The sequence below is a fragment of the Papio anubis genome, chromosome 20, assembly GCF_008728515.1.
Source record: "Papio anubis isolate 15944 chromosome 20, Panubis1.0, whole genome shotgun sequence".
Classification (NCBI taxonomy): Eukaryota; Metazoa; Chordata; class Mammalia; order Primates; family Cercopithecidae; genus Papio; species Papio anubis.
In genome coordinates this window covers 13,009,722-13,037,204 of record NC_044995.1, presented here as the reverse complement: position 1 = coordinate 13,037,204, position 27,483 = coordinate 13,009,722, and the positions used below count along the sequence as shown (strand labels likewise).

Sequence of the window (27,483 nt, the reverse complement as noted above, 5' to 3'; positions counted from 1 at the left end):
CTCCGCCTCCCGGGTTCACGCCATTCTCCTGCCTCAGCCTCCCGAGTAGCTGGGACTACAGGCGCCCACAACCGCGCCCGGCTAATTTTTTGTATTTTTAGTAGAGACAGGGTTTCACCGTGGTCTCGATCTCCTGACCTTGTGATCCACCCGCCTCGGCCTCCCAAAGTGCTGGGATTACAGGCGTGAGCCACCGCGCCCGGCCAATGTTATCATTTCTAACAACTGGTTTCTTAGGAAATTTTTTTTAGATTATCAAAACATAACCAATCATTGTTCTTCAACTCTTCAATACTCTGAAATAGTTGGTGGATTCTATAACCTACCAATATTCAGTGAGATTAAGGAATATCTCCAGGGGTTATTCCTATTCTATTTTGATACCTAATTCCAATTCTACACTGCAAATCCTTGATGCCAGCTGTCTGTTGAGTAGCTACTCTAACCATAAACCTTTAACAACCTTGTACGGTGTACTGGGCACACAAAGAAAAATATGACATGGTCCTAGAAATAGAAGAACTTTCAGTGTATAGATATAGATACAGAGAAATAAGAAACAAAGAGCTACAAGACTTAGGCAAGGCAAACTCTATACTGGAACACAAAATTCATCACCATCCTTCTCCAATATACAACTCTCTTGCATCCCCTAGCTTTCCCAAGTAAGGACCATTCTGTAAGTTGCAACGAATGAAAACCTTAGAGTAGCTGCTGGCATTTCCCTTTCACGGTCTTGGATATAAGCAATTTATGATCCTCAATGTTTGACAATTATGACAATCAATCAAACAATATTATACTAAGTCGATGTTAGAGATTTGCTTTAAAATACTGAAACAAAAAAATAGGGACGGGGCGTTGATACAAGATTGGCAAATGTTAACAAGGGTTGAAGCTGGGTGATGCTTCCACAGAATTATTTTAGTCATATTACATTTGGCTATGCTTATAAATTTCCGTAGTAAAAACTTAAGGGAAAATTAAAGCTATGAAGCTTATTTGGTTAAACATAGGTAAAAATTCAAAAAGAAGTCTACCGAAGAGGAAAATATTGAAATATTAATATTGTTATTGTTATAGCTTGTGGTTAGCATAATTTTTTTCTTTTACACTTTCTATACTTTCTTAATCTTTTACAATATGCAATCATTTATATAATTAGAATGTGAACCATAAATATTTCAAGTGAAATTAAATTACAGATAACTAAAACGACATCAAAAATTCAAAGCTCATTAACTTCGCTTTCAGGGTCCTCTAGAAAAATCCAAACATGTCTTCTGAAGTTGATACTAAACACATCAAGAACTAAAGCAATGGATGGAAACTATTTGAATTCAAATCCCAGCTCAGGCTCTTACCACCTGGGTGACCTAAACCAGCCTATGCTCTGTGTCTGTTTGCTTATCTTTAAGATGAAAATGGTAGTACCCAACCCAGCCTCAAAGGGCTCTTGTGAGGATTAAATACGTTAATTCATATCAAACTCTTAGAATAATCAACACTAAATGTTTAAATACTGTCTTTATTACTCATACCCAAGTACTCCCTCATCCGTTTCTGCATTTATTGAACAACTATCAGGGCATCTTCGAGCAGAATTGCCCAAGGAATGAAGGAAATATCGTCTCCCCTGGAAAGAAAGGATGATAAGTACTACTCAGGTGAGACTCCGCTGCCAACTGCCAAAGGATCATTCTCTCCTTCTCCCTGCAGCCTTTTTCAAGAAGTCAAGGCTAAAGAAGGAAAGGAGGATGGGAGAAATCAGCACTGCTGCATGAATTACAGCGGACTACCCAGAGAGCCGGGAGTGAACCTCTCCTAAAGAAAAATCTCTCACTGATCAGAAAAGGGCCAGGGATACTCTGCAGCTGGAGCTCTGACCCCATCCTGGGTTCACAGACGCTTTCAGGGAACTGAGTGCTTCTCAGAAAATGAAAAAGTGCTAATAACAAGAGACCCATCTTTTACCATCTGTCAGGCTCTGTTCTAACTCTTTTTATTTAACTCTCAAAAGAACTCCATTAGATAGGTATTAGTACCATTTTTTAAGAAAAAGAAACATAGGCAGAGAGATTAAGATATGCGCCTGTTATTACACTGCTATTAAGTGGCAGAGCTGGCTGATGGCCAGGGGAAAGGGCTGGGGGAGCACAGAACCCAGGAGATCCCCAGTCCCTGCGATGTAGGATCCTGGACTCCCAGCGCTAAGTGGGGATGCGCCAGCCGCCCCACACTGGAGAAGGCTCATTCAAGAAAACACAAATCCCGCCCTTCGCCGCAAGTGGATTCTCCTCCCCTAGAGCGACTGCCCGGTTGCTACCGGCCCCCAGCAAAAGGAACATCAGTATGGACAGAAGGAGCAGGACGCAGGGCGGGGAGGGCTCACCTTTCTGGGAGGAACGAAGGCCGCGGCCTAGCGTACCTGGGGCGGAAGTGGCTCTGCCTGCAGAGACCTCCTGGACTACGCTTCCCAGAATTCCCGACGGGATCAGGGAGCCGGCCTCAGCCTCCTAGAGCGGAAGTTGCCCGACTACACGGGGCTCCCAAACTACACTTCCCAGAATTCCTAGAATAACTCTCCACCTCTCTGCCTGCCTGGGACGCAAGTGCAGGCTGCCAAGCTGACAGCCCGGATCGTATTTCGAGTGTGCGGATCCCAAAGGAATTCCTTAACTCCCCCTTCCCGGAACCGAAATGCTTCCAAAGACAGAGAGCTCGTATATATGTTTCTCTATTTTCCCCAGCGGACCGTGCATGAAAGGCGCCTTTCCTGGCGCGTGTGTCTCTGACCCTGTGGATCTTATGGACAATTCCCGGAATTTCTTGCAGGGCAGCACTTCCCCTTAAGTCGTCTCTTTCTCGTTTGGATAGTCAGTATTTGTATAGTCACTATTCTCTTTTGGTTAGCCGTCTAATTTTCTACTGCTAGTCCAGCTCTACTGCCTTCCCCCTAGAGTTTGAAATTTATTTTTTCTTCAAAAGCGACACAAACCCAAATAAACTCAACCAAATCGGACTTTATCTACCTACCTATCTACCAACCAAGAAAATATCCCATAAAGGAGAGAACGGAGAAGCTTGCAATACAGGAAGAAAAAAAAAAAGAATTACAGAACGGAAGCGATGTGTGCGCTAAAAATGCAGGTACTGAAAGGAAATTGGGCTGACTTGTACTGGACACCGAATTTAAGGAATACAGGATCTCAACCTTTCTTTGGATTACTTTTTTATTCCATTTTGGTGTGGATGCGTCTGAAACTGATAGTGCTGTTGCTACCTACCATAATGTGTTTGTTGCAAGATCCACAAGAACGTGGATGCCAAGAATCCACAGAAAACAGATGCAGCCGTTGATGAGGCCATAAGCAGAAACAGCAATCGGTTCCCACGTTTCCTCTGCTTTAACTACTGATGATGAAATGCGAGTCACTGGCCGGGCGCGGTGGCTCACGCCTGTAATCCCAGCACTTTGGGAGGCCGAGATGGGAGGATCACGAGGTCAGGAGATCGAGACCATTCTGGCTAACACGGTGAAACCCCGTCTCTACTAAAAATACAAAAAATTAGCCGGGTGCGGTGGCGGCCACCTGTAGTCCCAGCTACACAGAAGGCTGAGGCAGGAGAATGGCATGAACCCGGGAGGCGGAGCTTGCAGTGAGCCAAGATTGTGCCACTGCACTCCAGCCTGGGCGACAGAGCAAGACTCCGTCTCAAAAAAAAAAAAAAAAAAAGAAAGAAAGAAATGCGAGTCATAAGCCAAATGGAAGGGCTGTAGTGATACAGATAAAATGTTACTATTATGGGAAGGGATACGTCCCTTGTAAAATCTTGAAATTTTTTTCTTCTTTGAGAAAAATCTATCACCTATTTTCACCCTGCTCTTGATATAGCAAACACTGTAAGTTGTCTTATGGAGGACAGGATGATTTAGGGAGGACGGTAAAGGGGTTGACTCAATCAAGAAAAGGAATCTGAAAATGCTCAGTGGCTTAAAAGGCACTATTAAGAGATGAGACTATTTGATTCTTAACAACTCCTTTCCAAGGAAATGTTTTTGAAAATACATATGGTTTACCTATTAAAGAGGATCAATCTGATAATGGGTAAGGGTTTTTTTGTTTTGTTTTGTTTTTTGATAAAATGAAAGGAAAATTTAAAAATACAAGGGACAGAATAATACTTTGTGTACTTCCACTTCTAGTAATAATAAAACTAGTGATTTGGAACAAACATCTGGCAGATGAAAAGTTAGCAAACTTTTTAAATGTCAAAAGGCATCAAAAGACAAGATAATGGAGAAATGGTGGGTCAAAATTCAGAAACAGTTGAGACAGTTATGCATTTGGGGCTACTTTTCTCCTGGGGATGAATGGTCTAGTCTAGGATCTGAAAAGCCTAGAAGCTCTGCAGCACTTTTGACACCTATATGAAGCTGGGGGAACAAAAGATTCTAGCAAAAACTAAAATGCACATCTTTTCAAGAGCACATAAGATTTGTACAAATGAGTAAAATAATAAGGGATTTCAAAACACTGAAATACTAAATATGTTTTTGAATACAATGAAATTTGGCTAGAAATCAATAAAAACACAACTAAATGATTCATGTGTGCATTTAATAAATATTGTCTCATCTCCAAACCCACCATTTTTCACTCTGCTTTATGGGGCTGGAATGGCGGAATCTGCAGCCAATCTTTCCCGACCTCCACACCCCCAATCTGGTTCTGTGTTGGGCAACTATTAGCAGAAGAGTATAGGGGAGGTGGGGGCAGGGAGATATACTATATCCTGTGCCTGCCAGTCAACAGTACTTTTTCTTGTAGCAGCTGCCTAATTTGCAGTTTTTCTAACACTTGAATAACCAATTTCATCATGGCTCCTTGTAAACATTATTAAACAACTTCCCAAAGACTGATCCTTAGTTGTCTAAGTCCTGAAACTGCAGGGCCCTGCTTCTGAGCTCAGAGACAGCAGAACCAGCCAACACTGGCCTCTCCTCAGAGGCCTGAGTTTCAGAAGAGCATGACCTTCCTCTAGACTTCTAAGTTTTAGTAATTCCTGTCTCTTCACTTTGTTTCCGCAGACCTCAGGTGGTTGCTGCTTGCTGCACGTGCTACTTCCAGCAGTTGCTACTTCTATCATATATTAGAGTTCTTTTTCTGCTCTTTCAGAAATCTAGCTACCAACTCTGTAATACGTGAATTTTTCTTTTCAAATAATTGGTAAGGTTTCTATCTCCTCAGTGGACCCTAAATTATAAACTGTGTTTGGAAATTAATTAAAGCACTTTTAAGTAAGCCACAGATAAAAGAGTATGGCATTGAAATCTGGTGTCATCGGTGAATTCTACCAAATATTTAAAGAAGAAATCATGTTCATCTTAAAATTATTCCTGAGAATAACAAAATAGGAAACACTTTCCAACTAACTTTATGAGGCCACTATAATAACACTGACACAATTTGTGAGAGGCTTCATTAGAATAGAAAATGACAGGTCTGGCTGGGCGCGGTGACTCAGGCCTGTAATCCCAGCACTTTGGGAGACAGAGGCAGGCGGATCACGAGGTCAGATCAAGACCATCCTGGCTAATACAGTGAAACCCCGTCTCTACTAAAAATGCAAAAAAAAAATTTGGGGGGCGTGGTGGCACGCACCTGTAGTCCCAGCTACTCCGGAGGCTGAGGCAGGAGAATCGCTTGAACCCGGGAGGCGGAGATCGCAGTAAGCTGAAATGGTGCCACTGCACTCTAGCACTCTAGCCTGGGTGATAGAGCGAGACTCCATCTCAAGAAAAAAAGAAAAAAGAAAGAGATAAAAAGAAAATGACAGGTCTATCTCATCATAAATACTAACTTGCAAAAATCCTGAACAAAATGTCGCCAACAATATATAACAGGGTAACACATCATGACCTAGGTATCAAAAACTGAAAAACAGAGTTTGATTAAATTCATCACCCATTCATCACGAGAAAATTTAGGCAACTAAGCAATAATAAAGATCTACAAAAATGGCAACAAATATCAAAAGGAACAGTGAAATACTGAAAACATTTCCTCTACGACGGGGAAGAAAATAATGATGTTCACCCCAACCATTTCTACTAAATACCACATTTGCTTCTTTATCCTTCAATCTTGCCAACTAATCTAATTAATTTTAATAATTTATGGGTAGATCTTTTAAATTTTACATGCACTCTCATGTTGACTTCAGAATTGCAACAAATGTGGCACTGCAGCGCCATGGGAACAGGGCAAATATTCAATACATGTTGCTGTTAAATTGAGTATTGTGAAATAAAACTGAAATTGACCTATACCTCCGACTATATGCAACAATCTAAGGCTGGTGGATTGTAGAGCCCGATTTGAAAAGCATTTCTTATGACACTTTAAATCTACTCAGTGTATAAACCCATAAGAAATGTGTACCAAAATACACATATAAGAATGTTCATACAGCATCATTCATCACAATGACTTGCTGAGAATACTCCAGATGTCTATCGATAGTATGGATAAATATTTTTGTTATTTACACAAGGTAAGAGCAAGGACATTGAACAAACTTTAGCTGTACATGCAACACCATGATTACTCCCATAAATATGTTGAGCAAAATAACTAGAGAAACCCAGTAGATGCAGTGTGATTCCATTGGTACAAAGTTCATTAGACATGCAAAATTCATCTGTAGGATGATTTTGGACATTTAAATAGTAAAAATATAAAGAAAAGCAAGGGAATCTTAAAACTTAGGGTAGTGGTTTCTTTTCATGGGGAAGAAAGCATCATGATGCTGTGAGAGTGGGGTTTTTGCAACTCTATCATACTTCACTTTTTGTTGTGGGTGGTGATTATACAGCTTTGTTCATTTTATGTTCATGCTTTCACATGTATATTTATATTTTAGACACTTTTCTGAATGTGAGTGATATTTAAATCTGTAAAAAAAAAATGATATAGGACCAACAAACTGTGGTACATCAATACAATCGAGTATTATTCAGCCATAAAAAGAAATCAGATATGAAGTTATGAAAACACATGGAATAACCTTAAATGCATATTGTTAATGGAAAGAAGCTAGTCTGTCAAAGCTACATACTGTAATTCAATTATATGATAATCTGGAAAAGGCAAAACTAAAGGTCAGTAAAGTTATCAGTGGTTGTTAGAGGTTCAGGGGTGGGAGATTAATTGGTAGAGCACAAGGTATTTTTAAGCAGTGACACTATTCTGTATGATATGGTATGGTGGATACAGGACATTATGCTTTGTCAAAACCCATGGAATGTACAACACAAAGAGTAAGCCCTCATGTAAACCACAGACTTTAGTTAGTAATAATGTATCGATACTGGTTCATTAGTTGTAACAAATATGTCACACACATGCAAGATGCAAATAATAGAAGAAACTGGGCAGGGGAAAGGAGAGTATATGGGAAATATTAATACTTTCTCTGCAATTTTTCTGTAAACCTAAAACTGCTCTTAAAGTCCATTTTAAAAAATCAATGATATGCTTCAAAGGAAACTGAATACATGGCATATAACTTTTTTCAGAACTTAGAGGGAAGGGCTAAAAATAATGAGAAACTATAATGAATATAAGCATATTGATCAGGTGTATCTTATAAGCTAATGAGAAAAAATGAGGATTAGAGAAGGAAGCAGATGGTAACAAATAAATCATTAAGAGAGAATAAACAATTTATCCTCACGGGCAAAATCACATATTGGAGGGAGGAGAAGAAGCTGGAGGAGAAAGGGGAGGAAGGCGAGGGTGTGTAGGAGGAGGAGAAGTAGGAGGAGGAAGAGTAAGAGTAAAAGGAGGAAGAGACTTGTAGAGATGCACTTGTACACATTGAGAAATTTTTTAATGGCAAGGCTGAAGAATAAAGTATTGAGTCAATTCAAAGGAATGAAAAAATAAGCTTTGCATTTTAATTATTGTCTGCAACATTAAAAGTAGTAATAAAATATAAAAATAATCTATGGAATTTTGAGATGAAAAGATTGATCCACGGTCAGAGAATGTTTTGTTCATGTGCTGTATTCTTGGCATACAAGATTCAATTGTGAATCACTTCTAAATTATTTCTGGAAAATATTCTTCAAGAAATATTACAAGCCTTTGGCAACAACACAGATAAAACTTCCACAGACCGTCTTCCTAGTTTGTTTACATAGAACTGCTGAATAAAATGTGAACATAAAAATATTTATTTGAATAGGAGAATGTTTGAGGGCATACATATTAAAAATAAAGGCCGGGTGCGGTGGCTCACGCCTGTAATCCCAGCACTGTGGGAGGCCGAGGTGGGTGGATCATGAGGTCAGGAGATCGAGACCATCCTGTCTAACACGGTGAAACCCGGTCTTTACTAAAAATACAAAAAAATTAGCCGGGCGTTGTGGCGGGCGCCTGTAGTCCCAGCTACTCAGGAGGCTGAGGCAGAAGAATGGCATAAACCCAGGAGGCAGAGTCTGCAGTGAGCCAAGATGGCACCACTGCACTCCAGCCTGGGTGATAGAGCGAGACTCTGTCTCAAAATAAATAAATAAATAAATAATACATAAAATAAAAGAAAAAGAAAAAAACAAACCATATCATTTATTTATTCCATTATATCCCCCACTACCCACTCTCATTTTCTCCCCTGCTGCATCAGTAGCCAGGTGGATCTGTTTAACGTGTGTCTATTGCTGGTATGTCCTTTGGCAAAATGTATGGAATTTTGGAGAGAGATATATATATATATATATAGTGTTATAAAACTCTTTTAAAATTTTTCACTCAAAATTATGTTTTTCTCAATAGTTTACTACAAAAAAAATTTTTTTGAGACAGGGTCTCAGCTTGTCACCTAGGCTAGAGTGCAGTGGCATGATCACAGTTCACTGTGGCCTTGACCACCTGGGCTCAAGCCATCTTCCCATCTCAGCTTCCAAAGTAGCTGGGAGTATAGGTGTGCCCAACCACACCTGGCTAATTTTTTTTTTTGCAAAGATGGGGTCCCACTATGTTGCCCAGCTGGTCTCAAGCTCCTGGCCTCAAGTGATCCTCCCACCTTGGCCTCCCAAAGTGCTGGCATTACAGGCAGAAGCCACTGTGCCTAGCCCTGAAATTGTATAACATAAAGAAGAGTTGGAAGAATTATACAATAGTCACCCATATATTCTCAGCTTAGATTCTAAAATTGGCAACATTTATGTCTTAGCCATCCATCTAGCTATTTTACTTACCACTTATCCATCAGAACATTAACATTACCCCCACAAATTCCCTCATGACACTTCCCAGTCAGTCTCTAACTCCTTCCCCCAGGGGCAACCACCGTTCTACTTTTCCACCATAAATTTTACCAATTTTAGAATATGAAATATATGGAAGCATACGGTAAGTACTCTTCTGCATTACAATTCTTTGAGCAGAGTGTTTTTAAGATCCATCCATGTTGATGCACATATCAGTCATTTGATCCTTTTTATTACTGAGTGATGTTCTATTGCATGAATATATGTCTTTGGAAGCTTACTTACATTTTAATTGTTTAAATATTTTTATGAATAAAGATCCTGCAGCATACTTATAAAAGTCTTTTTGCAGGCATATGCTTTCTTTTCTCTGGAATAAATATCTATGATTAGAATTGCTTGATGTGTTTAACTGCTTAAGAAACCACCAGATCATCTCCCAAAAGATTAATTTTACATTGCCTCCCAAAATATGTGCAATTTCTGATTGTTTTGAATCCTAACAAGCATTTGCTGTTATCTGTAAATTTTTTTTTTTTTTTTTGAGACGGAGTTTCACTCTTGTCATGCAGGCTGAAGTGTAGTGGCATGATCTTGGCTCACTGCAACCTCTGCCTCCTGGGTTCAAGTGATGCCTCAGCCTCCCGAGTAGCTGGGATTACAGGCACCTGCCACCATGCCTAGCTAATTTTTGTATTTTTAGTAGAGATGGGGTTTTTCCATGTTGGCCAGGCTAGTCTTGAACTCCTGACCTTGGATGATCTGCCCACCTCGGCCTCCCAACGTGCTGTGATTACAGGTGTGAACCAGTGCGCCTGGCCTGTTATCAGTATTTTTAATATCTGCCATTCTGGTGGTTGTGTAGTTGTATCTCTCTGCAGTTTTCATTTGCTTTTTCCTGGTGATCAATAATGTCATACTTCTTCACGGGCTATATTAACAATTTGTATGTCTTCCTTTGTAAAGTAACTGTTCAAGCCCATTATAATTGAGATGTTGGGCTCTTTAATATTGTATTGTACAAGTCTTTATATATTCTGGGTGTCAGTCAGTCTGAAATTTGGGCCGAGTTTAATGTAGAATAAGGGGCAATTCTTTGCTTGACATCTTTTTCCCTGGATTTCTTTCCTCACTTTCCAGGTCCCGTGGTCACCTCAATCTCTGTCATCGAGATCTTCAAGCCATTGGAGACTACAGAATCATCCACAGATTCAAAGAAACAGGGATCAAAAATATTAAGAAAAAAAAACAATAAAAATTAGCAACACGACAATAAAAATAACACAAATAAAAAACACAATACAGTATAACAACTATTTACATGGCATTTTTATTGTATAGGGATAGAAATAATTCGAAGTATACAAATAATTTGAAGTATACAGGATGATATGAAAAGGTTACGTGAGAATACTATGGCCATTTTACATAACAAACTTGAGAATCCATGGATTTTGATATCCATAAGGGTCCCTGTACCAATTCCCCACCGATACCAAGGGACTACTGTATTCAGGATTTTTCACTTAGTTCATGAAGAATATTCATCTGTAGTTTTCTTTCCTTATAATTTCTTTGTCTGGTTTGGTATTGTCAGCTTAATGCTGGCCTCATGAGACAAGCTGGGGGTGGGTGGGAGTTCCCTTCTCTTTTCATTTCTGGGTTTATTTACAATTCACATCTTTACTGTTTAGTAGAATCCACCAATGAATTAATCTCAATATTGGTTTTTCTTTTTTTTTTTTTTTTTTTTTGAGACGGAGTCTCGCTCTGTCGCCTAAGCTGGAGTGCAGTGGCGCAATCTCCGCTCACTGCAAGCTCTGCCTCCCGGGTTCACACCATTCTCCTGCCTCAGCCTCCCAAGTAGCTGGGACTACAGGCACCTGCTGCCACGCCCGGCTAATTTTTTGCATTTTTAGTAGAGACGGGGTTTCACCATGTTAGCCAGGATGGTCTCGATCTCCTGACCTCAGGATCCGCCCGCCTCGGCCTCCCAAAGTGTTGGGATTACAGGCGTGAGCCACTGTGCCCGGCCTTCTAGTTAATTTTTAATCGCATTTTAAGGTGTGAGCTGACAAACTTATTCAGCATCCCACATTACAGAGTTTCTCTATTGTATGAGATTTCTTATGACTGTGGGTTGTACTTTTCCATAAAGTTTTACCACAGCTATATCATCTGGAACATTTCTCTTTGGTGGACACACCAATGAATGAAGTTATCACTGAAGAAATCGCATCCATACCATTTTAGATGGTTGCACTGCCACATCAAGCCTTAAAGATTTAAAAGTTTTGAACTCTGAATTATATTGTTACTTCTGTATATGGACTCCAATGACAATGAAACATATTGCTATAAAATCCCTCCATGCTAGTCAAGATAGCCTAGGAAATGTTGCAGTAACAAAATAAACCACCAAAAATCTCAGTGGTGAGACACGATGAATTTTTATTTCTTACTCTAAAAAGAAATCCAACACAGATCAGATAGTGACCTTCTATCAACCCAGTCTGGAATAAGCAGCCTCCAAGGTCACCTTGGCAGGGATAGAGAAGCCTGAGGATGTGTGTAAAGGTTAGACCAGAAAGTGGCTCCTATCACTTTTGCTCACACTCCATTGGCTAGAACTCAATCACATGGGCACATTCTTAACTGCAGGGGTTACTGAGAAACAGAGCCTTATTTGCAAGGAAATGATAAACACAGCACTGCCTCTGCCATATCCTTCAAATACCACTTCTTTAGAGCTTCTCACCTGTGTACAGAATCTCATGGAAAACCTGAGTACTAATTTCTTTCATAGTAAGAGCATGGGTTTCATTTCTGAGCACACTTTTGAATGTTCTTCATACAGAGAGTATTTTTCTAGTGGGGACTAAAAAATATCTAAAGACTTTGGCTGAACTGAAGACCTTACCATAATCATCCCAATTAGAATTTCCTTCCTGGATACACCCTTTAAAGGAAATTTGACCTTTAACTACAACCACTACCAAAAACCACCCATTTGTCGAGAGTCACCTACTTTGCCATTGCAGCATACAGCAGTCAATGGGAACTTCACAGAAGTTCTTGAAATCCACAATCCTTGCCTGGCACACTCCAGTGCTGCAGGCTGACATCATCGATGGCAGTGTTGCTGTCTTTTGCTCCTCCAGCCCTCCCACAGGCTGAGTAAGCCTCTATCATCTGGAATACAGTGTGGCTTCTGTTTTCCTAATTTAACCCTGACTTACTATGTTTATAATGTTTCTCTCTGCTCACATAGTCTTTGATGAGTCAGAAGGTCCTTGCCATGCTCACAATGTGTGTACTGTGTCTCATCTATATGCACTCTCTGATGGGCAAGGAGGTATGAATTACGACTGAAGCCCTTACCACATGCCTTACACTTATAGGGCCTCTCTCCTGTGTGGACTCTGAGATGAACATGAAGATCTGAATTCCGACTGAAGCCTTTACCACACTCATCACATTTATATGGTTTCTCTCTGTTGTGATCTCTTTGATGTAAGTGAAAATATGAGCTGTAACTAAAGCACTTTCCACACACTTCGCATTTATATGGTTTTTCTCCAGTGTGAACTCTCTGATGAGTGTGAAGAACAGAGCTATATGCAAAATCCTTTCCACACACATTGCATTTGTATGGTTTCTCCCCTGTGTGGACTCTCTGGTGAATGTGAAGGTGTGTACTTTGGCTGAAGCCCTTTCCACACTCACCACACCTATAAGGTTTCTCCCCTGTGTGAAACCTCCAGTGGACTTGAAGAACGGAGCTTGAACTAAAGCACTTGCCACACTCACTGCATTTGTAGGGCTTCTCTCCAGTGTGGACTCGCTGATGGACAAGAAGGTTGGAGCTCTGATCAAAGCCCTTCCCACACTCATCACATTTATAGGGCTTTTTCCCTGTGTGTACTCCCTGATGAATACAAAGAAGTGACCTAAATCCAAACCCTTTCCCACATACGTCGCATTTGTAGGGCATGTCTCCTGTGTGGACTCGATGATGGTTGTGAAGGGAGGAGTTGCGCCTGAAGCCCTTGCCACATTCTTTACATTTGTAGGGTTTGTCTCCCGGGGGGACTTTCTGATATCTGGGAAGGTGTGAGCTCTGTTTGCAGCCCATAGGCCATTCGTGGAACTCATAGGGAGTCTCGCTTGAGTGGGTTTTACAATGAACAATAAGATCTTGGCTCTGAATAAAGTTCTTTCCATACTGGTCACATTTATAAGATTTTTCTCCTAGGTGAGCGCTGTGATGGACACGAGGATCTGTATCATCTGCAAAGGCCACCCCACAGTTATTACATGTGAAAGGCTGTGGTACTACACGGGCCGCATTATGTTGTTCAACTGTTGATTTCATACCCAAGTTTTTCCCACAGTCGGGGTGTCTACCAGGGTCCTCTCCTTTACATTCTTGGGACTCATGATGATCACGTGCGGTCCAATTGAGGCTGCCATCATGCCGAGTACGTCTATACAATTTCTCTTCCATGTAAATTCCCTTATATCTTCCCTGAGAGTTCTGGGGCTCGGTCATTATGTTGGCTTTCCTCCACGATTCTGGGGTAAGAACCTGTGTCAGGCCTTGCCATGCTGTGATATCTTGATTTTTGATAATGGCATTTACTACATAGTTTTCATTTTTAGAAATCTGAAGAGACACGCCTGCCCACTCTTCACAGAGGGAAACATCTTCTAAATGTGGGGAACACTCTTCTTGAAGGTTCATGACATAATCCTGACTCACAGTTAAATCCCGGATCCTTTGTTTCCAAATCTGCCAGCAACGAAGCACTTCTTGCGAAAGGTAACTTAACCCCTTTTCCTGAAGATTCAAAATGTTGTTTTTAATCCCATCTCCTATGAGAAGAAAGAGAATGTGGCTAAGAGAACAAGTCAATCATCTGTCCAGAGGTTTTGAGAAAATGAAATACGATGGGGTGGGAAGTTGTCCCTGTTCTAATTGTGAAACAATTAGAGCCATGGTAATTCTAACCTGTGAGCTGCCAATTAGAAATCAAGTGTTGTAGGGAAATTAAGAGAAATCTTGGCCAGGTGCAGTGGCTCATGCCTGTAGTAGCAACACTTTGAGAGGCTGAGGTGGGAGAATCACTCAAGCCCAGGAGATCAAGACCAGGCTGGACAATATGGTGAGATCCCATCTCTACAAAAAAAATTAAAAATTGGGTCAGTTTTGCCTATGATCCCAGCCACTTGGAAATCTGAGGTTGGAGGATTGTTTAATCCTGGGACGCAGAGGCTGCAGTGAGCCAAGATTGTGCCACTGCACTCCAGCCTGGGTGACAGAGCAAGATCTTTCCACCCCCACGCCACAAAAAAAGAAAAAAAGGAAGTCTTAGGAAAAATTTATGAAGGAAGAAATTCACCTCCCTGCTATAAGAGTAGTCGATAAAAAGCTTTCAATAATCTTGCTACAAAAGGTATGGGAAAGGCTCCCATTTTATGTAGTGTATGTGTGTATATAAATAATACATATTGATGGAGTGTTTTCTATATGTTGGGCAGAGTGAGGGACCCAAAGAGTCACAAGAGGTTTCAGAAACAAGCAACAAGTCCTATCTCCTGATAGCTTCCCTTCCTTCACATCACTGTCGTATGGAGGACTATCATGTATCTTTGTGTACAACCTGCACAACTGTACATGGTGAGCCTAAAGGGGATGGGGATGAAAAGGCAATGGGGATGGAAATGGGGATAAACATTGTGAAATATGGTCCTGGCATTGTGCGGGGATGCATATGTTAAACTTCTGAGATGAGCTTTTTTTTTTTTTTTTTTTTTTTTTTTGAGACGGAGTCTGGCTCTGTCGCCCGGGCTGGAGTGCAGTGGCCGGATCTCAGCTCACTGCAAGCTCCGCCTCCCGGGTTTACGCCATTCTCCTGCCTCAGCCTCCCGAGTAGCTGGGACTACAGGCGCCCGCCACCTTGCCCGGCTAGTTTTTTGTATTTTTTTAGTAGAGACGGGGTTTCACCGTGTTAGCCAGGATGGTCTCGATCTTCTGACCTCGTGATCCGCCCGTCTCGGCCTCCCAAAGTGCTAGGATTACAGGCTTGAGCCACCGCACCCGGCCGAGATGAGCTTTAAGAGACATCCTTTTTATTTTCCCCAAGGTTCTTTGTCTTCATGAAAAGATAGAAACCACTCAGATCCTACAATCCATTTCCTTAAGTTCTACCCTTTTAAGTTACTGCAGAATCTCAAACAGCCATGACTATGAGAATGGGGAACAGATACCGTGGCACTGTCAATGGCCTGGCACCCAGGGAAGCAAGACTGTGGTATATAACAAACAGGGGCCTGAGGCAGAAGAGGATGATCATATTCTTGGGACCCTAAGATGGGTTTCAAAATGGCATGAATATCATAGTCAAGTCCCACTGGATACCGCTTTGGTTCAAGCTCCTTTCTGGGTTAATTGAAAGTGACTTTAAGTTTATAAAATAGTATCAGGGAAAGGGAGACCATGAGCTGCTCCGAATGGGCTTAAGCAGTGGTTTCCCAATTGTTTTGATTGTAACCCACAGTAAAATCGGCATTGTGACTCAGTAGGAATAGGCACAAGCATCAACACAGACTGGTCACTAAAACAGAAGTTTTATCAGCTGATACTTACATACTATGTGCAATGCACTTTGATAAATTCTTTTGTTTTCTGTTCTATTAATCTACTTTGCTTTTTAAAAATTGCTAGTTATGACACAGTAATTTGATTTCAGGACTCGCCAAGAGGGTTTTATCCTGCAGTTTGAGAAACAACTGCAAGGATATGCAGATTTATGCAAAAGGCCCTGTGTCTACAGTTTACACTTTGGTTTCATGAGGTTATTTATTACAAACATAGGACCTAGGGCCAGATTAGGAGGGCTCAAATCCTAGTTCTTCTTACAAGCAGTTGTGATCGTGGGCAAGTTATTAATTCTGTGACTCAGTTGTTTCATTCATTGATATGGTTTGGCTGTGTCCCCACCCAAATCTCTTCTTGAATTGTAACTCCCATAATTCCCACGTGTCGTGTCCCATAATTCCCACATGTCAGAGCCCCCACACAGAGTCCTTACCAGGGCACTGCCTAGTGGAGCTGTGAGAAGAGGGCCACTGTCCTTCAGACCCCAGAATGCTAGATGCACTGACAGCTTGCACCGTGTGCCTGGAAAAGCCACAAACACACAACACCAGCCCATGAAAGCAGCCAGAAGGGAGACTATACTCTGCAGAGCCACAGGGGCAGAGCTGCCCAAGACCATGGAAACCCACCTTTTACATCAGTGTGACCAGGATGCAAGACATAGAGTCAAAGGAGATCACATTTGAGCTTTAAGATTTGACAGCCCTGTTGGATTTCAGACTTGCATGAGGCCTGTAGCCCCTTTGATTTGGCCAATTTCTCCCATTTGGAACAGCTGTATTTACACAATGCCTGTACCTGCACTGTACCTAGGAAGTAAATAACTTGTTTTTGATTTTACAGGCTCATAGACGGATTAGACTTGGCTTGTCTCAGATGAGACACTGGACTGTGGACTTTTGAGTTAATGCTGAAATGAGTTAAGACTTTGGGGGACTGTTGGGAGGCATGATTGGTTTTCAAATGTAAGGACATAAGATTTGGGAGGGGCCAGGGGTGGGATAATATGGTTTGGCTGTGTCCCCACCCAAATCTCATCTTGAATTGTAACTCCCACAATTCCCATGTGTCATGGGAGGAACCCAGTGGGAGGTGATTGAATTATGGGGGCGGGTTTTTCCTGTGTTGTTCTCATGATAATGAATGAGTCTCATGAGATCTGATGGCTTTAAAGAGGGGAGTTTCCAGCTGGATGCGGTGCCTCATGCCTGTAATCCCAGCACTTTGGGACGCCAAGGCGGGCGGATCTCGAGGTCAAGAGATTGAGACCATCCTGGCCAACATGGTGAAACCCCGTGTCTACTAAAAATACAAAAATTAGCTGGGCATGGTAGCACATGCCTGTAGTCCCAGCTACCCAGGAGACTGAGGCAGGAGAATTGCTTGAACCCGGGAGGTGGAGGTTGCAGTGAGCCAAGATAGCACCACTGCACTCCAGCCTGGCTACAGAGCCAGACTCTGTCAAAAAAAAAAAAAAAAAGGGGGGGGCAGGGGCGGTTCCCTGAAGAAGCGCTCTTCTCTTGTCTGCCACCATGTGAGACGTGCCTTTCACCTTCCACCATGATTGTGAGGCCTCCCTAGGCATGTGGAACTGTAAGTCCAATACACCTCTATCTTGTAAATTGCCCAGTCTCGAGTATGTCTTTATCAGCAGTGTGAAAACAGAGTAATACATCATAAAAGGGGGATAATAACAGTAACTATCTGTATTAGTCCACTCTCACGTTGTTAATAAAGACATACCCCAAACTGGGTAATTTATAAAGGAAAGAGGTTTAATTGACTCATAGTTCCATATGGCTGGGGTGGCCTCACAATCATGGCAGAAGGTGAAGGAAGAGCAAACAGACGTCCTACATGGCGGCAGGCAAAGAGAAAGCCTGTGCAGGAGAACACCCATTTATAAAACCATCAGCTCTCATGAGACTTATTCACTCTCATGAGAACAGCATGAGAAAGACCCCTGCCCCATGATTCAGTTGCCTCCTACCAGGTCCCTCCCACAACATGTGGGAATTATGGGAGCTACAATTCAAGATGAGACTTGGGTAGGGACATAGCCAAACCATATCTCTATCTCATAAACTAAACTTAGGTAACACATAACTGTATATGAACCTCTGAGAAATAAAAATGAGGTTAGATATTTATCAAAAAGTAATCAAATAAACCAACACTTAGATTACACTTACTACATACCAGTAAGTGTTGGCTATTGTAACTGCCAATGAAACCAAAGTTCTCCCTTGGTTCCTTTAACACTGGTTTATCCAAAACATTGGATAAACATTGATTTTTCTCCAGAAGCAACCAATAGATCAAGGCCGTTGGTGATGTGTGAATTTTATCAGTCTCATTCTGAGAAATATGAGGAAAGAATGAGAGCCTAAATGTGTGAGTAGGGAGGGAGGGGTTACTACATGCACTGAATGCCCACAGGCCAGGGGTATGAGATTTGGGGAGAGCTCCCTCACATCACAAGGGGCCACATCCTCACATTGATCTGTAAAAGCTCATTAACTGCAGGGTTCTAACCTGCACATGAATCTCTTAGGATTTTTCTTTCCAGTGGCCAATGCATCTTTTTGTGATCTAACTGGAATATTCTATCTGGTTTGAAATGATGATTTGAAGAAACAGGTTCAGTGGTCTGATGCTCAGTTACTCACCCACTGAGATAAGGTTCCTGAAGTTTTCCAGCATCACATCTTGGTACAGGTTTATCTGGGCTTTATCCAATAGTGCCAGCTCTTCCTTGGTGAAGACAACAGCCACATCCTTAAATGTCACCCTTTCCTAAAACATCAACCACACGCCACATCAATCATCCACACAAATGACTGGTCTTAGTCTGTTTGGGCTGCCTTAATAAAATACCACAGTCTGACTAGATTAAACAAAATAAACTTATTTCTTCCTGTTCTGGAGGTTGGAAAGTCTAAGATCAAGTACCACCAAGATAGGTTTCATTCAGGTTTCTTCTCTTGGCTTGTAGACAGCTGTCCTCTCACTGTGTCCTTACGTGGCATAGGGAGAATGACAGCAAGCTGTGTTGAGTCTCTCTCATAAGGACACTAATCCTGTTGGATCAGGGATTCCCAAAGGACAATATTAATCAAATTATAAAATATGGCCCAGGAAACAGGCGCAGATAAATCTACACTAAGGTGTTGTGCCAATACATAAGTCTGGTAGTGTTCCATGAGTTCATTTCTCATCACACACCAAGATTTGGTATTTTCATTTTTTCATGGCAGATTAATCTATTTTTATCATGTTAAAAGGAACTAAGAAGACAGGGTAACTAAAAGCATTGGCCCCTAGATTCAAAAAACACAAAAGAGAAAAGGGAGATTAGGATAAATAAGAACACTTCGATATCAACTAGGTATTAAAAAATAGTGGTATCAATGTGAAATTTCTTCAGTATGTTAGCAGTAATGTGGAAATGTAGGAGAATGCTCTTATTCTTAGGAGCTATAAGCTGAAATATTTAGGGATGAATTATAATGATGCCTGCAATTTATCCCCAAGTGGGTCATCAAAATAAAATATAGATATGTGTGTGTATATACGTATATTATGCATATGTTTGTGGGTGATTCTGAACAATTGATGAATTGAGGTGAAGATTACACATTATGCTATTCTTTCATCTTCCTGATAAATTGAAATTTCTCAAAATAAAAGAATGTGGGGAATAAGCTGATATTAATAACCATCTCCTAATCAAGAAACCAATTTTTACATAAAATATTTCTATCGCTGCATATATCACACTGCTCAGAGTTAAGTATTTACAGATATGTTCTCTCAATAGACTCTGCATCTCTAAATAAAGCAGAGCTTTCAAACAAAAGTTGTAAGCAGTTACAAAGGACTTCACAAGGAATATGTTACTAACAATTGTCCAACTACCAAAATCTGACAATGATTAAAACCAAAATCTAGGGGAGTCAGCACTGTTGTCCTAATAGCACCACTCTCTCAGTAGCACTACTGTTAGAGGCAACAAAATTGAATTGGAGTTAACCATTCAGGAAATAGATACCCTGAAGCCTGCTTGGGGTGTTCCAACGTAGGGAGAAGGGGTTAGGAATAGAGGTTCACCCAGCATACTCCCCATTCTCCATTCTCTGCCTCAACTATAGAGCCTGGGAAAATAAAACACTCATTTCTCCACCACCCTTGTAGCTGGATGGATCCCTTGTAGGAATCCTAGGCAGCGATTGTCACAGGATACAGGTACAAGGACAACCTCAAAATATTAAGAAACCAAATTTTATAAACTAATAAACACATGCAAAAATCTTTAAATCTTTTCTTCTATGAAGTATTCTTGTAAAACCATCTATGAAGTATTCTTGTAAAACCTTAAACCTAAATCTATTCAAGCATCTGGTGCTTCCACTTACAAGAAATACTGTGGATAGAATAACACATTGAAAGACACCAAAAGGAAGCAAACAAATGCATTCCAAATGTAGGAAAGAACACAGGACACCAAACTTGGTTTCTTTGTTTGTTTGTTTGTTTGTTTGTTTGTTTTTGAGACGGAGTCTCGCTCTGTTGTCCGGGCTGGAGTGCAGTGGCCGGATCTCAGCTCACTGCAAGCTCCACCTCCCGGGTTTACGCCATTCTCCTGCCTCAGCCTCCCGAGTAGCTGGGACTACAGGCGCCCGCCACCTCGCCCGGCTAGTTTTTTGTATTTTTTAGTAGAGACGGGGTTTCACCGTGTTAGCCAGGATGGTCTCGATCTCCTGACCTCGTGATCCACCCGTCTCGGCCTCCCAAAGTGCTGGGATTACAGGCTTGAGCCACCGCGCCCGGCCCAAACTTGGTTTCTATAACAAGTCAATAGCAGGAGAGAATAAAGTAGAGGGGCAGATTTCTCTGGATTAAAAGAGATTATGAGATGTAACAACCAACTATATGATAGTATAGACCTTGTTAAGATCCCATTTGAACAAACTAACTGTTAAAAAAAATTTTTTTTTATAGATAATCAGGGAAATTTGATTATTGTCTGGGTATTAGATAATACCAAATAATTATTGATTATCTCATTAGTCCATTTTTAAGGAAATATATACTGAAATACATAGAGAGTGTGGTAAATTAGATTGCTGTTTAGAAATATCCTCTTCCATGCTCTCCAGTCCCACTAAAGGACCAGAGTGTGTCTCCTTACCCCTTTAGTTTGGACTTGGAATGGAACTTGCTCTGGCTACCAAAATGAAGCAGAAGTGATAACGTGCCAGTTCTAAACCTGGGCCTCGAGAGATCTCACGTGTCCACTTGCTCTCTTGCCCCTCTGTCTTCACTATGAGGACACACCCAAGCTAATCAAAACCAGCAGAGTGCTACCAAATATTCATGGCATTGGTTTTAGGTCCAGGAGATAACCATTGAGGACGCTGTTATAGGAGGCTGAAAAATGGTGACCTGGGTGATGTAGTGGTAAACATTTGGTAAACTGTTGCTGTAAGTCAGAAGATAGAAAATGGACATAATGAATCTTGGACTTGGGCAAGATGGTTTCTAGGCAGAAGGATAAAAGTGTGAGCTCATTCATTTTAGTTGCATATATAATAAGGGACTATACAAGAGTGAGGTACTCAGAGAAAAACCAATACAGTGTGAAATAACATGCCTCTTTAAAATACTTTGGGAAAGAAAAAAACGGAAAAAGAGATTAAGCAAATCTCTTTGGCAAAAAGTTAATTGTTGAAACTGCATGATGGGTACTGCAAATGGAGGATCATAATACCATTTGCTCTTTTTGTGTATTTTCATAATTAATTTTTTTCATGATTAAAAGAAAATCCTTCCTCCACACTGTGATGGTCTTTTTAATGTGTCAACTTGGCTAAGCTACAGTCCTCAGTTATTGAATCAAACACTAATCCAGGTATTGCTGTGAAGATAATTTGTAGATGTGATTAAAGTCCATAATCAGTTGACTTTAAGGGAGATTATTCTAACTAATCTGAGGATGTCTGATTCAATAAACTGAAAGGTCTTATGAGCAGAACTGAGGCTTCCCTGGGAGGGGGAGAAATTCCCCCCACAGACAGTAGCTTCAGTCTGTCCAAGAGTTCTGGCCTACCCTTCCTGATGGGCTGCCCTGTAGATTTTGGACTTGCCTAGTTAGCCCCCATAATCATATAAGTCAATTCCTTACAATAAATCTCTTAATATATATCTCTTACTGGTTCTGCCTTGCTGGTTGAACTCTGACCAATACATACCCATTCAAATCTTGCTACTTATTGAACTAGACCAGTGACATTTAGAGTATGGTCATGTATATGCTGCCCATGCACTCAGATGCTGTGGCAACACCAAACTGCTATAAAAGTTTCTGAACTTACTCTTGATTCTTTTTCCCTCATGGGGCAGTGACAAGCAGTTCATGGACTGGTACTGGTACTGGTACATGAACCACACTTAGAGTAGCACCAAAGCAGACATCTTGAAATCTGTGAGTTATTTCTTCACTTCTATAAAGGGAGTCAAACCGCCTGCCTCACAAAGTCATTATGAGCAAGATAAAGTACCTAATACATAGCAGTCACTCAAAAAATGCTGACCTCCTTTCAGAAAACAGAAGTGTCTGGTTCCTCAGAATGAACAGTATATTTAAAGAGAAAGAAACCCTTAACTTACCTGGAACTTAATCATATCGTCTTCCTTTTGGAAAGGGCAGGATTCTGGAAAAGCAGAACTGCAAAGAAGAAAGAATCCATGAGATCATGGATTCAACAAGTTATGAATGAACATTTGTTCCTTCCTTATCTGTAAAAGTTTCTCACAATTTCTCCACTCCCTAGATATCATCTCTTCTCACTCTGAACAGACTGAACTCCCACCTTCTCAAGACTTCCCTCAATTTGGCCCCAGTCCCTCAATCTCAAACCACTGTGTAACTCCTCTCTCTCTCCTCAAGGTTTTGGGTCAAAACCTGCACATTCTTTTCCTTTGCTCAGACTTGTGAATGAACTGACATAATCTACATCTGAATTTCGCAGGAAAAGAGGCCCCAGAATGGCTGATTAAGGGAGCAATCTCAGGGCTGGGCACAGTGGCTCACGCCTGAAATCCCAGCACTTTAGGAACACAAGATGGGTGGATCGCTTGAGGCCAGGAGTTCGAGACCAGCCTGGCTAACATGGTGAAACCCTGTCTCTACTAAAAATACAAAATTAGCTGCCTGTGGTGGCGGGCGCCTATAATCCCAGCTACTCAGGAGGCTGAGGCAGGACGATCACTTGAACCTGTGAGGCGGAGGCTTCAGTGAGCCGTGATTGCACCACTGCACTCCAGCCTGGGCAACAGAGACAGAGTTGTCTCAAAAAAAAAAAAGAAGAGAGAGAGAGAGAGCAATCTCAGGATGACAGGGACCTTCTGCTATTTCCACTTTTCACATGCAAGACTTGATTTTGTATGGCTAGGCCTGTGGTCTAAAAAACTTGAGGTTAGCCAAGATATACAAATTAAATCTCAATTTTTATTATTATGTTAATCAATAATACAAAATTTTAAACATCTACACCTTGACTCTTGGCTTCCTAAACTATCTCTCCAGCACCCATTCTATCCCCTGCTTTTGCAAATATTGATGACACACCTATGACATAAAAGACACATCCTCTGCTCTGGAAATGCTCACAGTATACTGAACTATAAATGTTCTCAGACTGCAGGTAGTCCAAAGTAGATAGACACAGACCTTCTAAGCTTGCCACTTCATATACACTAAAGCCCCTTCCTGTTCTGCTTTTATCAGTGGATTCCCTTGCCAATTAGCTTCCAGTTGGGTTCAGCCAATGGGGAAAGCCAGCAAGAGATCCAGGGAAGGGACAAGAGTGAAGTCGGGATATTTATCCCCCCAGGTAAGCTGTGGAATGGCTATGTTCCATATCCATTTACCAAAGGTCGTGGCCTCCATCAGGCAGCTGTCATCCCATAAATCTTTCTTCAGGTTTTAGTGACTGCCTCTTCACTTAGCCCTTCAGTCCTAAAGGCAGTAAGTTATCCTGCCTCAGAGCTATCACTAGCTCTGAAATATTGCAATATCCTTTGTTGATTACCACAGACTGCCTACAACTTTATAGATTGTGCCTTTATTAAGCTCTTCTCAAATTACCCAATTTGAGTGTTCTGTTTATTTTTTCTTGGGATTCCATCTGATAAACCCTGTAAACACAATTGTCTCTGGCCTTTGTGGAGACACTTACTGTATAAAATTGCCACTTTAGGCACTGTGGAAACTACAAAGATTAAAAAATAAAAGCCCAAAACCATGTTTCTGCCTTCTCAGATACTGCTTTTCAGACTATCTGTGATAAAGGACGAGTTTTAAAAGTATTATTACTGTTACTTTCAGTCTGTCACAGACTGATATTTTGGTAAGATACAGTAAAAAGAAATCACTGGAATAAGGAAATTAAGAAGGTATGCAATTTAAAGCCCAGTTGTTATTATTATGTTAATCGATAAGACAAAATTTTAAACATCTAAACTCAAGTTCTCAAATTATCTGGTCACAGACCAATATCATTTATTGGCACTGGTCTGTTGGCTACCCTTTGAATTGCAGCTTACAGGGTTATAGAAACAGGTTAAAAGACTATGAAATGTCTTTTTGGTAAATCCTTGGACTCCTTTTCTCTCCTTTCCTACCTTTAAGAGACATCATTAATCATATCTTATTTTGGGTTTCAACAAAGGGCAAAATAAGGAGTATTCAACTCATTAGTACAGCATGAATTACATCGTTTTACAATAATTAAAACCTACAAGGAAAACACTCCTCCTTTCTCCTGTCGAAAAACTACAAATCCTAAAAACAAAAATAACCAAGCTGTAGTCTTTTATCCACTGTACCTGGTAAGGATCTTATCATTTAACAAGCACTCAATCAATGTTTCTTGATATTAACAAATGCAGAAATAGAATTGGCTTGGATATTATACATTAGATGCATTTGCAAAGACATAAACTCACCCTCTACTTCCAGTACCTGTTCTCACTTAAGAGCCAAAAATGGGACAGGTTTATTTTCAAGCACACATCTACACACATGCACTCACACATATATGGTTGGGGGTTTGGTTTCCTGAATTTCTGGCTTCAGACACTACCTGCCTGTATCAAGGCAGGGCCGTGGCAGGAACCAGAATGGCATATTCAAATTTGAGGGGAATTTAATAAACAGACAGCTTACAATGGTGTTGGCTGGGGGTAAGGAAATCACAGTGGATAAGGCTCTATCCTGGGAAGTGACAGGGAGGTGCCATTATAATACCTGGGTCTTAAGAGGTAAGGGGAGGGAGCAGTCCCTGGAGCCAGGAACTGAGAGGACTGTGTGGCCAGGGCCACCCAAACCATGATCTGTTGTTAGAAGGGCAGCTAATCTGTGACAATCCTGCAGAGAGAGAACTGGGGGACAAGATACTCCAAATCACAATTCTTCCTCTCTCCAAACTTTTCTGTTGAGAATTCCCATTGGCCAAAGACAAGCAAGGCTAGAAGGCAATTGTGGCCTTTCAGGGCAGACAGCAGGGGAAAAGGTGGGGCAGCCAAAGACATGGGGCACATGGCACCTCAAGACTCTTGTTTTTTCCCTACCTGCCAAAGTCCACACAGCTCTCGCACACAAATGCCTTTCTCATCCTTCAACCTGACAACTACTCTGATCTGAGGAATGCATCAGGAATGAGACCAGAAGCCCATATCAACCTCTTCAGGGAATGAGGACCTAGAGGAAAAGTGCAGCTGAATCTGGAACTGCAATTGCCCAGAAACACAATCAGAAATGTAACAAATGCTGCTATTACACCTAAAATAATTAACACAAATTCTCTAACTTTATCAAATATACAGAGAGCGTTCAAACTTCAAATTTGTTGAGTGCAATTTAACAACTTATATTTGCTCATCTGCTTTATAATCCTCAAAGTCCCTACTCCCTGGCTCACAGCATGTGAGGTGAGAATGGAGTTAATAATTTGGGGCAGTTTTTTCTTTTCTTTTCTTTTCTTTTTTTTTTTTTTTTTTTTTTGAGACGGAGTCTCGCTCTGTCGCCGAGACCCGGAGTGCAGTGGCGAGATCTAGGCTCACTGCAAGCTCCGCCTTCCGGGTTCACGCCATTCTCCTGCCTCAGCCTCCCGAGTAGCTGGGACTACAGGCGCCCGCCACCACGCCCGGCTAATTTTTTGTATCTTTTTTAGTAGAGACGGGGCGTCACCGTGTTAGCCAGGATGGTCTTGATCTCCTGACCGCGTGATCCGCCCACCTCGGCCTCCCAAAGCGCTGGGATTACAGGCGTGAGCCACCGCACCCGGCCTGGGGCAGTTCTTTTCAAAATAAATTAGGTGACATTAAACTCCAGAGTTATTGCGGTCTGAGTTGTTTCTTTATTGCCAGAAGCCAGAACCTCTGCCCTGACGTTAGAAATGCCCCGCTGGAGTCAGAGCTGCCAAAATCCAGAGTTCAGACCCAAGACAACTCCCCCTCCAAGAACCTAGGGGTGCTGAGCCGGAATCGGCCCCACCAAACTGAGCGGGAACAGCCCAAGCCATCCTCTATACCCTGAGACACGCTGATTAGGCAAATCCCTTATCCCATTCAGGGACGCACAGACCCAGCCATTACTCCTGAACCCTGAGCCAGGGCCCCCCTGCCCTCATCCAGAGATGCACATCCCAAGACTGACACTAAGCTTCGACCCGAGGACGCACAGCGCGAGTCGCTTTCACGAAACGTGAAGAAGAGGCACTGTTTTCTCAAACCCAGGGCTGCTCCCCAAACCGAGCCCAAGCTCTCCCCATCCCATCCCTGGTAGGTCGCGCCGCTGAACTTCCCCAGCCTACCCCACCCACGAGGCCTTATCATTGGTCACCAGTCCCCTCTTCCACTTCTCCTACTTCAGTCCACAGGGACGGGTCACAGCTGCACATCCGACACCCCTACTCCTGGCTACGCCTCCAAGAGGGGCGCGGTCCAGGCGGGACTCACCCCAACATCCCAAACAATGTCGCCTGAAGCATGCGTCCGGTACCACGGCGCATGCGCTAGGAGGCCTATGGACCACAATCCCCAGAAAGCCCCGCGCGCCACTGTGACCATTCGCAAGGCTACCCGGGTGAAGTCAGGGGTTGGCCGGAAGTGCTTTGACTTCCGTGCATTCGTCTAAAATAATGGCAATCATAATAACGATAAAATAATGAAATGTAAAATAAATCACTAATGAAATGTTAAATAAATCACTATCAACGATGAAAAGAAAAAGTTTCAATATTTTACTACTTGGAAATGAGCACTTTACCATTTTACTGAAGACTTTTATGATGAAGACTTTTATAGCCATGTCCTTCAATGTTATAACCACGAAACTTTTCAATTAAAATTCATTTAAATATTTTCCCTCCCCGCCCCTCACCATGTTTTGTTTCTGTTGATGAAGACTCTGGATAATCTACACTTGCGATATAACATAGCCCTGTAATTTGTTTCCTAGTCTCAGGAGAAGCAGAAAGAA

The 27,483-nt window shown here is 41.7% G+C and overlaps 2 protein-coding genes across 10 annotated transcripts in view; both read right to left on the bottom strand.

Moving 5' to 3' along the window:
• The window catches only part of ZNF112 (zinc finger protein 112), a 31,583-nt gene extending 28,070 nt beyond the window's left edge, over nucleotides 1–3,513 (bottom strand). For 3 of the 4 annotated variants that reach the window (XM_031659378.1, XM_031659377.1, XM_031659379.1), the window contains exon 1: nucleotides 2,393–3,512. The gene's annotated coding sequence lies outside the window, so the exon portion shown is untranslated. Of the gene's footprint in view, nucleotides 1–2,392 lie in introns of all 4 variants that reach the window. The other variant, XM_031659376.1, reaches the window with a different exon arrangement.
• An 8,195-nt stretch (nucleotides 3,514–11,708) lies between these two features.
• Nucleotides 11,709–27,027, bottom strand: ZNF285 (zinc finger protein 285). Of its 6 annotated transcripts, none has more exons than XM_031659368.1 (4): nucleotides 26,961–27,027; nucleotides 22,608–22,665; nucleotides 18,608–18,734; nucleotides 11,709–14,152 (listed from the first exon to the last, which is right to left on the bottom strand). In XM_031659368.1, exons 1-4 carry the CDS (start codon nucleotides 27,011–27,013, stop codon nucleotides 12,522–12,524), a joined length of 1,869 nt encoding a protein of 622 aa, XP_031515228.1. In that variant the 5' UTR covers nucleotides 27,014–27,027; the 3' UTR covers nucleotides 11,709–12,521. The 6 variants fall into 6 exon arrangements, with proteins under 6 accessions (XP_031515228.1, XP_031515232.1, XP_031515230.1 ...); XM_031659372.1 differs by having other exon boundaries at nucleotides 22,608–22,651; nucleotides 26,961–27,004; XM_031659370.1 differs by having other exon boundaries at nucleotides 26,870–26,969.
• Between the last annotated feature and the right edge of the window lie 456 nt (nucleotides 27,028–27,483).